The sequence below is a fragment of the Paroedura picta genome, chromosome 15, assembly GCF_049243985.1.
Source record: "Paroedura picta isolate Pp20150507F chromosome 15, Ppicta_v3.0, whole genome shotgun sequence".
NCBI lineage: Eukaryota > Metazoa > Chordata > Lepidosauria > Squamata > Gekkonidae > Paroedura > Paroedura picta.
Window position 1 is genome coordinate 31,071,238 of NC_135383.1, and position 12,790 is coordinate 31,084,027.

The 12,790-nt window shown below is 54.3% G+C and overlaps 1 protein-coding gene across 2 annotated transcripts in view; it reads right to left on the reverse strand.

The window, feature by feature from the left end:
- CLUH (CLUH binding protein of NUMT mRNA) overlaps window positions 1-12,790 on the reverse strand; it is an 87,278-nt gene that overhangs the window by 61,934 nt on the left and 12,554 nt on the right. Inside the window, exons 1-4 of one of the 2 annotated variants that reach the window (XM_077312315.1) lie at window positions 8,207-8,225; window positions 4,766-4,959; window positions 2,703-2,874; window positions 2,169-2,312 (exon numbers count right to left, since the gene is read on the reverse strand). In XM_077312315.1, coding sequence (XP_077168430.1) covers window positions 2,169-2,312; window positions 2,703-2,874; window positions 4,766-4,942 — 493 coding nt within the window. In that variant the 5' untranslated portion in view covers window positions 4,943-4,959; window positions 8,207-8,225. Of the gene's footprint in view, window positions 1-2,168; window positions 2,313-2,702; window positions 2,875-4,765; window positions 4,960-8,206; window positions 8,226-12,790 lie in introns of those variants that run through there. The other variant, XM_077312314.1, reaches the window with a different exon arrangement.

A 12,790-nucleotide genomic window follows, 5' to 3' on the forward strand; every position in this document is an offset into this window, starting at 1 on the left:
GACTATACTAAAGCCTTTGATTGTGTGGAGCACAACAAATTGTGGCAAGTTCTTAAAGAGATGGGAATACCAGAGCATCTTATTTGTCTCTTGAGAAATTTATATGCAGGTCAAGAAGCAACAGTGAGAACTGAACATGGAATCACTGACTGGTTCAAAATTGAGAAAGGAGTTCGGCATTGCTGTATACTGTCGCCTTGCCTATTTAACTTGTATGCAGAGCACATCATGAGAAAGGCGGGATTAGAGGAGTCACAAATTGGGATCAAGATTGCAGGGAGAAATATCAACAACTTCAGATATGCAGATGATACCACTCTAATGGCAGAAAGTGAAGAGGAACTAAAGAGCCTGTTGATGCGGGTGAAGGAGGAGAGTGCAAAAGTTGGCTTGAAACTCAACATCAAGAAAACAAAGATCATGGCATCCGGCCCTCTCAATTCCTGGCAAATAGATGGGGAAGAAATGGAGATAGTGACAGATTTTATTTTCCTGGGCTCCAAGATCACTGCAGATGGGGACTGCAGCAAAGAAATTAGAAGACGCTTGCTCCTGGGGAGGAAAGCTATGGCAAATCTAGACAGCATCCTAAAAAGCAGAGACATCACCCTGCCAACAAAAGTGCGTTTAGTCAAGGCTATGGTCTTCCCAGTTGCAATGTATGGCTGCGAAAGTTGGACCATAAGGAAGGCCGAGCGTCAAAGAATTGAGGCTTTTGAACTCTGGTGCTGGAGAAGACTCTTGCGAGTCCCTTGGACTGCAAGGCGAACAAACCGGTCAGTCCTAGAGGAAATCTACTCTGACTGCTCTTTAGAAGGCCAGATCCTGAAGATGAAACTCAAATACTTTGGCCACCTCATGAGAAGGAAGGACTCCCTGGAGAAGAGCCTAATGCTGGGAGCGATCGAGGGCAAAAGAAGAAGGGGACGACAGAGAATGAGGTGGCTGGATGGAGTCACTGAAGCTGTCGGTGCAAACTTAAATGGACTCCAGGGAATGGCAGAGGACAGGAAGGCCTGGAGGATCATTGTCCATGGGGTCGCGATGGGTCGGACACGACTTCGCACCTAACAACAACAAAGCCTTAATTAAGTTCCACGTTAGAATCATAGAAAAATAAGAGTTGGAAGGGACTCCATGGTCATCTAGTCCAACCCCATGCACTATGCAGGACACTCACAACTCATGTTCAATGTGTGGTCTACTAAGACTCCTAGATCCTTTTCGCACATGCTACTGCCAAGACAAGTCTCCCCCATCTTATATTGGTGTATTTGGTTTTTCCTACCTAAATGCAGAACTTTACATTTGTCCCTATTTAACTTCATTTTACTCAGGTTAGCCCACTTCTCGAGCCGATCAAGACCATCCTGTATTCTGGTGCTGTCTTTGGTTGTGTTTGCAGTTTAGTATTGGCTGCAAATTTAATGTATCCCCTCTAAACGTTGAGGAAACTCTTCCAGGGCTCTCACGAAACCTCGGTTGAGAAAGCCTGCCGTAGGGCTTTGCGGGGAGGGCTGCCTGCTAGGGGTTTGTGGGCAGTTTTAAAGAGAACCACGCAAAGCTGCAGAGGAGGACACGACAGCTGCTTGGCAGGTGCTCTCCTCCCAATGAGACCCTCTCTGCTGCCTGGGGAGGGGAGCATGTGCTCAACCCCCCCCCCAACAGAACTTTTTGGAGTTGTCTTAATTCAAAAAGTGAAGGGTCATTCGGCCTAAATCCGGAACTGTCGGAATACTTTTTTGGTGCACATTCCTACCCCTCAGAGTCCAAGCTTGCTGCTGGGCATTCAAAGCCAGTGTCCCTGGCAAACAGGCTGCCCAGCAAGGAAAAGCCCTCCTCACGTCACTCTTTCTAACTGCTTATGCTGCTTGGAAGTTTTACCTATTCTTCATCTTTCTTGTAATCCTGTTTCTGAAGCTATTGCTAACTCTGAAAAACATGGAAGAACCAAAATCATACCAGCAAGCTGTCTAACACACAACACAGCTGCTGCCGTGCAACAGTTGCTGGGGCAAGTTACCTCTCCAGGAAGCCCCAGACCCCCTCCCCACCCCCGGCCATTAGAAGGAGATGGGCCTTGAAAAAGGGAGTTCAGAGCCGGCCTCTCGGGTTAAGGGGGCCCAACCCATCGAGGATGCTTCCCAAAGGCTTATTCTGTCACATACCTCCAAGGTCTCCTTCGGTGAAGATACTGAGGAACGAAAGGGAGTTACAGTCAACGCCATTGAAAGCATCGGAGGGATCGAGGCTCTTCAGAAGGTCCCGGATGTGACGGACGTGTATCCTGGCTTCCCGGACGGTGTACGGCTCTGTGGTGGAGCATATGGGCCAATCTTGTGCATCATGTGGATGCGCCAAGGATCAGCTCCTGTTCGCCAGAACTTCACGACTGGGACTGAGCCCAGCGCCCTGAGGAGGCCCCTCTGAGCCAAGCGCTGGCAAGTCTTGGAAAGGGTGACGCTGCGTTCTGCCAAGCCAGGCCACTCCTCATTCTGGCCGTGTCCAAGTCGAGAGAGGGCTCCTCGTGCCCTGCTCACCCAGGACCGGCCAGGACCTCTGGCAGGCGGCATCGCCAGGATCTGAGGAGGCCTCTGGAAGAGTGCGGTGGGCCTCGGACACAGGCACCCCCTCGCGTCCTTAATGCGCGTGGGACTCCCACTCCGAACCCAGCCACCAGGCACACATCCTGGCATACTTACCTTCCACAACTTTCAGCAAGGAGCCCTCTTGCAACCCTTCAATGGTCTTCAGCTCAGCAAAGTTATCCAGGACGTTGCCCTCGAGCTGCAGGGAGAAACAGGTCCGGTGGCAGGTGTCCTCACGGTCCATCAACACCTGGTGAATCTCCTGGACCATCTCTTGGGGAGAGACCTGATGGATGAGGGGAAGGGAAGTGATACACACATTTATGCCTTGCATCCCACCCCCAACTTCTGTAGTGACTCCAAAGCACTCCAAAGGCTGGGCTCCTGCCTCCGTGCTGCTGCTTGCTCTCCCTGTTGAACCCAGCCTCCCTCACCCTGAAACGGCCCAGAAGGCCATCTGCACTCATCCCAGAAGAAAAAGCTCACCAAGGGAAGGGAAGGGAAGCTGGGGGCTATGGCCACCCACCCCCCCTTGGCAGGAAGGACCCAGAAGGGCTGTGCCCCGGCCGTCCAGGGGCCTCTGCTGATCAAGACGCCAGCCCACCTTCCCAGGCCAGGCTACCTGGGGGAAGCCAGCTGGGCATGGCAGGACCACTCTGATGGCAGCTGTGACCAGCAGCCCCACCAGAAGGACACTGTGCTTGCAAAGCCCCACAAGCTGCTCTCCCATGGATCGGGGCCATCGGTCCAACCCCCTCATCAGCCAGGGCAACCAACATGCCTCTTACAGCCAGGGGGCTGCCCCATAAACATGGTGGGAGGCAATGAGGTACGGGGGCCAGATCTACACCTGCTTCCCAGCAATTAATTCTTCATTGGGCGTTCCAAGAATAGCTTATGCTAATGGATTATGCTAATGACGATGACTTAAATATTCGGAATGAGTAATCCCGCCCCCCACGCAGTTCGATGGTTCTACCCTCTTGAGAGCCACTGGGGTGAGGCGCTTAAAGCACAGCGGCCTCGAATCTGAAGACTCCCCACAGAGCCTGCTGGAGGACTTTGGGCCAGCCAGTGTTCTTAGGGCAGTTCTGTCAGAGCTCTCTCAGCCTCATGTCCCCTCCCAGGGAGAGGCAGGGAAGGCGAATGGGAGCCGCTCTGAGACCCCGCTGGGCAGGGGGAGGCGGGGCATCCAAACCCAGCTCTTCTTCTTCTTCTTCTTCTTCTTCTTCCCCCATCACCCCAGGGGGGCTATGTGGAGGCATCCTTCCCCCCGGGGAGCTCTGTGCCGGGTGTGTGGCTCACCTTCCTAAGCCGCAGAGGGCACCTGGGCTGCCCCCTCCCTGCCCCTGTCCCAAGCCCTTCAGACTGATCCGCTTAAGCGGCCTCCCTGGCAGGCGGCTTATTCTAAGCCCCTTGGAGGCCAGGACGCCTGCCCTCAGCAGAGCCTGTTAGGGCACCGGGGAAGGGGGCAAGGAGTGGAGCACGCCCTGCCTGCCCCGAGGGTGATACAGAACCATCGGATCATATGACACGTTTCCAATTCCCCCCCCCGCGGCAAGTTGAGAGCGCCCCCCCCCCGCAACTTCATTCTCTGCCCTCATTTACACTCTGCTGTTCTCCCCAAAACAGCTGGCCTCTTTCTCCTCTCCTCCATTTCTTCTTCACAACAGTTCTGTGAGGTAGGTCGAGAGTTTACAATGGGCCAAAGCTCACCAGGCTAGGCCAGAGGTCTGCAGCAGAGTGGTGATTTGAATCTGATCCCGCCCTCCTCCTCCACATGCAGCCAGCTGGGTGACCCTGGGCCAGTCCCAGCTCTCTCAGCTCCACCAGCCTGCCCCATAGCGTGTCCGTCTACTGTGGGGAGAGGAAGGTAAGTCACTCTGAGACTCATTCGTGTAGTCAGAAGTGGGTACCAACATCTCAGCTCAGTAGGCACTACACCTCCCGGGGCATGGAGCATGGTCCTCTTATTCCCCGCTGATGATGCAGAGTACAAGCCCAGATGGGTGGGAACTAAAGGACAGCCCCCCAAGACCAAATCCCAGACCTGGGCCAGACGGCAGCATGCCCCACCCCCAATCCACCCAAGACAATGAGCTATGGGGAATGGGCCGGAGAACGCGCCAGGGCGGCCGGGCCACTGCCCTCTAAGGGGGGCCCTCCAAGACACTCACTTGTAACGGGAAGGGTTCGATTCCTGGCGCATGGATTCTCACAGTGAAGCCCGTGTCCTGGATGACGATGACCTCCTGGTCATTGCTCTCTTCGGTGTGGTCAGGCTCTTCGTGGCCATTCTGCTCGGGGTCTTCCTTGTGGCTCTCGTGCGCACTGTCGCCATTGGTCAGGCCCATGCTGCACAGATGCTCCTCTGGTTGGATGGAAGAAATGGGAAGCTGAGTCACTGGTCAGCTTGCTGGAGGCTGGGGGGCTGGCAGCGGAGCTTGTGACATTCAGGACCCCGCTGGTCTCCCCTTTCCCCCAAAGTGGGGCAGAGGACCAGCTGGCCGGCGGGCAAGGGGAGGGGGTGGAACTGGCAGGAAGGACAACAGGCTTTCCAAAGCAGAGCACCTTGACCTCCCCGGAAGGGTTTCCCGAATGGGTGGGAGTGAATTAATTTTTCTCTATTGTAAAAATTTCTTGAACATTTATCGGGTGCCACTTGTGCCATTTCTGGGGTTTCTGGAAGCCTGAAGAATGTCTCAGGGGTTTCTCAAGGGTACACAGTCCAAAAACAAGAGGAAAGGGCCTGCCCCAAGGAGGCAAAGGCAGCACGCCTCATCCTCCCTCTGCCACAGAATCGTGCTGGGCAGCCTTTCCCAGCTTTTGTACCCTTGAGAGACCCCTGAGACATTCTTCAGGCTTCCAGAAACCCCAGAAGTGGCACAATCATCTAGAACATGGTGGGAAGCAGAGCAGTGTATATGGTCATTTCACCCAATAAACATTTAGCCAATTCTTAAAACTATAAATATTAATTAACTCCCACCCATTCAGGAAATCCTAGCACGGGGTGGCCTTGGGCTAAACTACCCTGCAGGGTCGTTGTGAGGAGAAGAGAACAACATAAGCCTCTCCTGCTAGAGAGAAAGGCAGCGGAATGAAAAGCCACCCGAGCCAGTGGCAAAGGGGCCTTCTAGCCAGGCAGTGGGCCTGATCCAGCCTGCCCAGGACGCCCACGTGACGGCACGAGTAAGTGGGATTCTTGCACAGGCTGCAAAGGGTGGCTCCCTCTGGCCCAGCATCGGCTTTCCTCCAGCGGCCATGCCCCTGCCCCTGCCCCTGCCGGCTGACACGCAGGCCATGGGAGCATACATTGCCTCTGAGCAAGGGGATTCCAGCATGCTTTTTCTCCCACCAGGAGGACCCAGCAATACCCCTCCTTTTCTCCGCACAACAGCCTGGTCAGGTAGTTCAGGCCAAGGCCACCACAGCCTAAGGAGGGATTCCAGTCACAGTGACCCATCGGCCTCCTCTGGGGCCTCCCTTCCCCGGCCACTAGGCAGCACTGCCGCTCACCACGTCCCCAGATCAAGAGTCCCCACCACTGCCCTGGGAAGCCCCGTGGGGAGGGGGAGGGGATGGGGGCAGCAGGAGGAGCAGAGAACCAAAACCCAGGAGCCTCAAATGGGCAGACCCCACAGCCCACAGCCCACTCCAACCGGGGCGCCCAAAGAGATTTCGGGGTGGCACAAAAAGGCAGTTTCGCAGCTGAGCAACCAGTCCCTCCAGCCTGGGCGACAAGAGCCCCACCCTGGCCCAGCAGCTGGCAGAGGCCTTAAATTCTCCCCCCCCCCCCAGCAAGGAAGCCACACTGCAGAGGGCAGACTCAGCCGCTCTTTCTCTCTCCCCCTTGTCGCCATTTCTCCAGGCACCTCTCAAAGGCTGCACTAAGCCCCCCCCCCCCCCCAGTGCAGGGCAGGCAGCTCAGGGCAAGCCGGACTCGGCCCACGCAGAGCAGCAGCTGCCTCCAAGGAGCCGTGAGACCCACGGCGAGAAGCCCAACCCCCCAGGCAGCCAGGCCAGCCCAGGACCTTTGCCCTGCACGCTTTAACAGGGAAGGGGAAAGACTGCAGCCCTGCCTGCCCTCAGGCCCCCAGACTCACCCAGCCAGAGGCCCAGCAAAAAGGTGGTTGTGAAACGCCTGGATTTCTTCATACACCCCCACCCTTTAGCTCGACTACAACCACCCTGCATGGTAGGCCAGCCAAAGGAGAGCCCGGCCCTTCAAGCCAGCGTGGCAATTTGAACCTGGCTCTCCTCTGCCCTGGGCGGATGCTGCTTCAAGCCCATGCACCAAAAAGCCATGCGCTCGGAGAGGGCTGAGGCACCAGGGAGGGAGGTCTTCCGGGCAGGCACCAGCCTCGACAGGGGCTCTCCGAGGGCAGCGGTGCTGGTCTGCAGTGGAACAGCTGGCATCCGCTCCCGGGAGCCCCCTTGGCCAGGAGGCCCTTCCTGCAGGTCTCCCGCTGGGCGCCTGAGCGGGGCTGTGAGGGAGCCAGCCGGTCAGGGGCTGCTGTTGGCATCTGCAGTGCGATGCTTCCTTTTCCAGCCGCCCAGAAGGCACAAGCCAAGATGGGCACCGCCTTCACTCCTGCGCAGCATTTCACACCAGATGCTTCGCAAACTAGGCCTCGAGATCCCAAGCAGGGCTTCCCCCTCACATCCAGTCCACCGGTGAGCAAACGCCAGCCCTGGCCAGTGAACAGGAAGAAGCAGCCCACCGTCTTGGGATTCCAGTGGCACAGGAGGCTGCAGCGCGGCTAACCTGGAGTGGCCTCTAATCCACCGTGCCCGTTTGGGGGACACCCACGGGGCTAGACACACCCGCCCCTCCGCCCACCCAGCCCTCCGCTCCGGGGGATGTTGCGGCCTCATGGCAGCCCCGGGGGCACTTCCCCTTGACCCCCCCTCACCGCCCTGGCAGCAGCGGAGGCTGAACGGGGGGGGGGGGGGCAGGAGAGCCCAGGGCTCCTGCCGGAGGGGCTTCAGCCGAGGACCCTGCAAGGCAGAGGGTGGCTGCTTCTGCCCAGGCAGGCGGATCACTGGACAGCCACTCTTGGCACTGCCTGGAAACACCACAGCCCCATTTCCCAGAATGCACCCTGAGCGTGGACGGGAGGATCCTGCATTTAAAGCTCAAGGCATCATGCATGGGCCACTCAACTCAGGTGGTGCTTTTTGGCATAATGTTCAAATGTGTAACCTTCCTGAGAAACCGGGAGTCTGTGACTGGGCCTTTGAGATCCAGAGAATTTGGGTAATGATCCACTGCTGAATGGTTGAACATGTGCGCAGTGCACGCACACCAAGTCCCAGGTTCAAGCCCCCACGTCGCCAACAGAAGAGTCACGAGTCACCGAGTTTCTGGACAGCACCCAAAATCCTGCTGGACGGACGGACCCACGGCCTGTCTGGGCAGCTCTGAGAACCCAAGCAGCTTGCAAGAGGGGGGGGGGGGTAGAAGCACAAATACAATCACGGATCTCTCTGCTGGGTGCAAATGCAAATCCATGGGGAAGGGCCCAGACTGGTCACCTGCACATGCCTCATATAGTCCAGCTCGATGTGTGGGGTGGGGGGAGAAAGGATGCCTGGGCCCACAGGCTGCAACCCACCAACTCCCCAGATAAAGCACCAGACTTGAGCGGATGGATTTGCACATGCTGCAAGAAGCCAGGGCAGGACAGTGCCCAATGAGACCGGCCTGGTGCAGACAGCACATCAGGGGCCGCCCTGCGGAGCTCGGACAGCGGCTGCTCGACAGGCAGGCCTTTCCGGAGAGATTCCACAGCAGACGGCTTCACTGCTGCAGCGCCCAACCGGGCAGGAGAGCAGGGCACAGCTCTGGGGGGGACGCCAGGCCTCTCCGGGAAACGCTGTGTCCGTGGCTGTTCTCCTCTCCTTTGTGGCATCAGCCACCAGAACCCTCAGGAATTCTGAGCAGAAGTCCCATCAAGACCTGCCCTGTCTCATCAGACCAGTTTTCCACTGGGCAGAGAAAGGGCTCTCAAGGCCTACTTTGCAAGCACCGCCAGCGAGAGATGCTGGGCACTGAATGGGGGCCCTTCTGCCGCCACTGCAGGTGCTCTAGGACAACCCGCCTCATCTCAGCCCACCTGAAGCTGCCTTGCAAGGGGGCAGGCTGACTCCTTGTCTGTCCTCTCCAGCCCCCCCCCCCCCCGAGGGGCTCAGTTCTGCTTCACCTTTTGCCTTCTGCAGCTGAGATGGAGCAGCTCCAAACCAATCTTGGACAATCTCACCCACTGTGGTACCATCGAGAATAGGGCCCATTTTGCAGGAGGTGCCACCTAGCTCTCGTAAGGACTGGCAGAACCAAGCGAAAAAAGGGCTCCCGAGACCCAAAAACAGAATCTGTGCCACTCAGTCCATGCCTGATGCTGCCTCAGCAGAATGTGCATTTGCACAGGTATCCCTTGTTCAGAGTTCTGCAGGGTTCCCCAGACAGAGGGGCACCTCTGAGGAGGGTGAAATTGTGCACTCTTTGCTCTCTTCCAGTCCTCCGGGACATCTCCAGTCCTTAAAGAGGTTCCGAAGATGATGGACAAGGGCTGTGCAAGTTCTCTGGAAAGTTCTTTGAGTACTCTCGGGTGCATTTCATCCGGACCAGGGGATTTGAACTCATCCAGTGCAGCTAAATGCCTCTCGACAACCTCTCTATCCATGTTAACCTGCCACCCAGACACTATCCTTTGGCTACGGCCATCTCTAGATGTACCTAAACACTTTGACCTGTGGGAAAAAACAGATGTAAAATAGGCACTAAGCCTTTCTGCTTTCTCTGCATCTTTCGTTAGAGTTTGTCCATCCGCACCCAACAGTGGGCCTATTGCCTCCTTTACTTTACGTTTGCTCCTCACATAACTGAAAAATCTTTTCTTGTTACAATGGGCTTCCCTGGCCAATCTTAGCTCACTCTCAGCTTTGGCCTTTCTGATGATTGATCTACAGTGCCTAGTAACCTGTAGGTACTCTTCTTTAGAGCTCTGTCCTTCTCTCCATTTCCTGAACATTTTCCTTTTCTTTCTTAGTTCCTCCTGAAGTTCTCTGTTCATCCAAATAGGCTTCTTAGAGCTCCTGCAGTGTTTTCGTCTTTCTGGGATAGTCATTGATTGAGCATGCAATAGCTCCTGTTTGAGTAGCGCCCACCCTTCACATGCTCCCTTCCCTTCCAGCATTCTCGTCCATGGTATGACACGCATCATGTCTCTGAGTTTATTAAAGTTTGCCCTGCAAAAATCCAACATCCGCGTCTGGCTACAAGCTTCCTTGGCTCCCCATCTCAAAAGGAATTCTATGAGGACATGGTCACTTCCCCCTAGGGTCCCCACCTCCTTCACCTCATCCACCAACTCTTGCCTGTTGGTCAGTATTAAGTCCAGTATGGCTGAACCTCTTGTGGGTTCATCTACCATTTGGTAAATGAAATTGTCAGCCAGGCAGGTCAGAAAGTTGCATGACTGAGGACGCTTCGCAGAGTTTGTTTCCCAGCACACATCTGGGAAATTGAAGTCACCCATGATGACAAGGTCCTGCCGCTTGGATATTTTCTCCAGCTGCTCACAAAGTGCAGCATCCACATCCTCTCGTTGGTCAGGCGGTCGGTAGCAGACACCAACCACCACACTGTTTGTTTTCCCCTCGTTTATTTTCACCCAGATGCTTTCCACTGTAGATATGCTCTCCACCACTAGAATTTCCTGACAGGCAAGCCCTTTCCTCACATACAGTGCCACTCCTCTACCTCTTCGATCTATTCTGTTTTTTTCTGAACAGTTCATATCCATCCACCATTACATTCCAGTCTTGAGAATCATTCCACCAAGTTTCTGTGATGCCTACTAGATCATACCTTTCCATCAGCATGAGAAGTTCCAGCTCTTCCTTTTTATTGCCCATGCTTCGGGCGTTAGTATAAAGACATCTGAATCCTTTTACTTTTGGTTCCCTATGAGCTGGCCTTGCCGGTTGGGCTGCCCCCGATCGGTCTCCTTCCTTACACTCCCTATGTTGATCGTCTCCTTCCCCTTGTGGCTTCAGTTTAAAGCTCTCCTGATGAATCTCCCCAGGTTCCTGCCAAACACATTCTTCCCCAGTTTCGATAAGTGCAGTCCATCAGGCGCTAGCAGGCCTTCCTCAAGAAAGCCTATCCCATGGTCCCAGAAACCAAATCTCTCCTGCCGGCACCAACTACGCAGCCACTGATTCACCTCCATTATCTTCCTCTCCCAACGCATTCCTCTTCCCTTGACAGGCAAGATTGAAGAGAATACCACTTGTGCCCCCATTTGCTTGAGCTTCCTCCCCAGATCTTGATAGTCTTTTTTAATAGGAGCGATGGTATTCAGGGACATGTCATTCGTTCCCACATGGACCATCACAAATGGGTAGCGATCCGTAGATTTGCACAGGTATCCTTCAGAGCCAAAGCAAAACGGCCGCTTCGCTCGTGGCTCGGCTAGCTTCTTGTTGCGAGGGGGTGGGGGGAAGCAGGCGCGACTACCAGCATGCCAGTGGGCACAAATGTGCATGCGCGTTAGCGCCCCCTGGTGGTAAAAACCACCAGGGGGTGCTAACGCACATGCACGGCGCCCGGGCCACCGGCTCTTCCCCACCCCCAGAGCCGGTCCTCAACTATAAAAAGGTTGGGGACCGCTAATCTAGTCCAACCCCCTGCACTATGCAGGACACTCACATCACAATTGCTCATCCACTGTAACCTGCCATCCCTTTGAGTCTTCCACCTCCCGAGAAAGCCTTCCACCTCGCCCCATCAGCTTGACATCTGTAGCTGGGAAGATTTTGGAACAAATAATCAAACACTTGGTCCTTGAGCAGCTTGAACTGAGGCTGTGATTTCTAAGACTCAGCATGGGTTTCGCAAGAACAAGTCTGACATGACCAACCTTTTTTCAAGAAAGTGACTACCTTGCTGGATCAGGGGAATGCCGTGGACATAGTTTGGATTTCAGGAAAGCTTTTGATAAGGTTCCACGTGATATTCTTGTTCACAAGTTGGTCAAATGCAGTATGGATCCTAATTCTGTCAAGTGGATCAATAACTGGTTAACAAATCGTACCCAGAGGGTACTTAGAATCATAGAGTTGGAAGGGGCCATGCAGGCCATCTAGTCCAACCCCCTGCTCAATGCAGGATCAGCCCTAACCATCCTAAAGCATCCAAGAAAAGTGTGTATCCAACCTTTGCTTGAAGACTGCCAGTGAGGGGGAGCTCACCACCTCCTCAGGCAGCCTATTCCACTGCTGAACTACTCTGACTGTGAAAAATTTTTTCCTGATATCTAGCCTATATCGTTGTACTTGAAGTTTAAACCCATTACTGCATGTCCTCTCCTCTGCAGCCAACAGAAACAGCATCCTGCCCTCCTCCAAGTGACAACCTTTCAAATACTTAAAGAGGGCTTTAAGTATTACTTCAAATACTTGTTAATGGTTCAGCATCTTCTTGAAAAGAGTGACAAGTGGAGGACCCCAAGGGTCTGTCGTGGGGCCTGTGTTGTTCAACATATTTATAAATGATTTGGATGAGGGATTAGAGGGGATACTTATTAAATTTTCAGATGATACTAAACTGGGAGGGGAGCAAACACAACTGAAGACAGCAACAGAATACAGGATGATCTTGATAGGCTCGAGAAGTGGGCTAAACTGAATAAAATGAAGTCCAATAGGGACAAGTGTAAAGTTCTGCATTTAGGCCAAAATACACCAATATAAGATGGGGGAGGCTTGTCTTGGCAGTAGCATGTGCGAAAAGGATTTAAGAGTCTTAGTAGACCATACACTGAACATGAGTCAGCAGTGTGACTCAGTGGCTAAAAAGGCAAATGGGATTTTGGGCTGTATCAAATGGAGTATCGTGTCCAGATCATGGGAGGTGATGGTACCGCTTTACTCTGCTCTGGTTTGGCCTCACTTGGAGTCCTGTGTTCAGTTTTGGGCACCCCAGTTGAAGAGGGATGTTGACAAACTGGAGCATGTCCAGAGGAGGGCAACAAAGATGGTGAGGGGTTTGGAGACCAAGATGTATGAAGAAAGGTTGGGGGAGCTTGATCTGTTTAGCCTGGAGAGGAGACAACTAAGAGGGGATCTGATAACCATCTTCAAATATTTAAAAGGGTGCCATATAGAGGATGGAGAAGAATTGTCCTCTCTTGCCC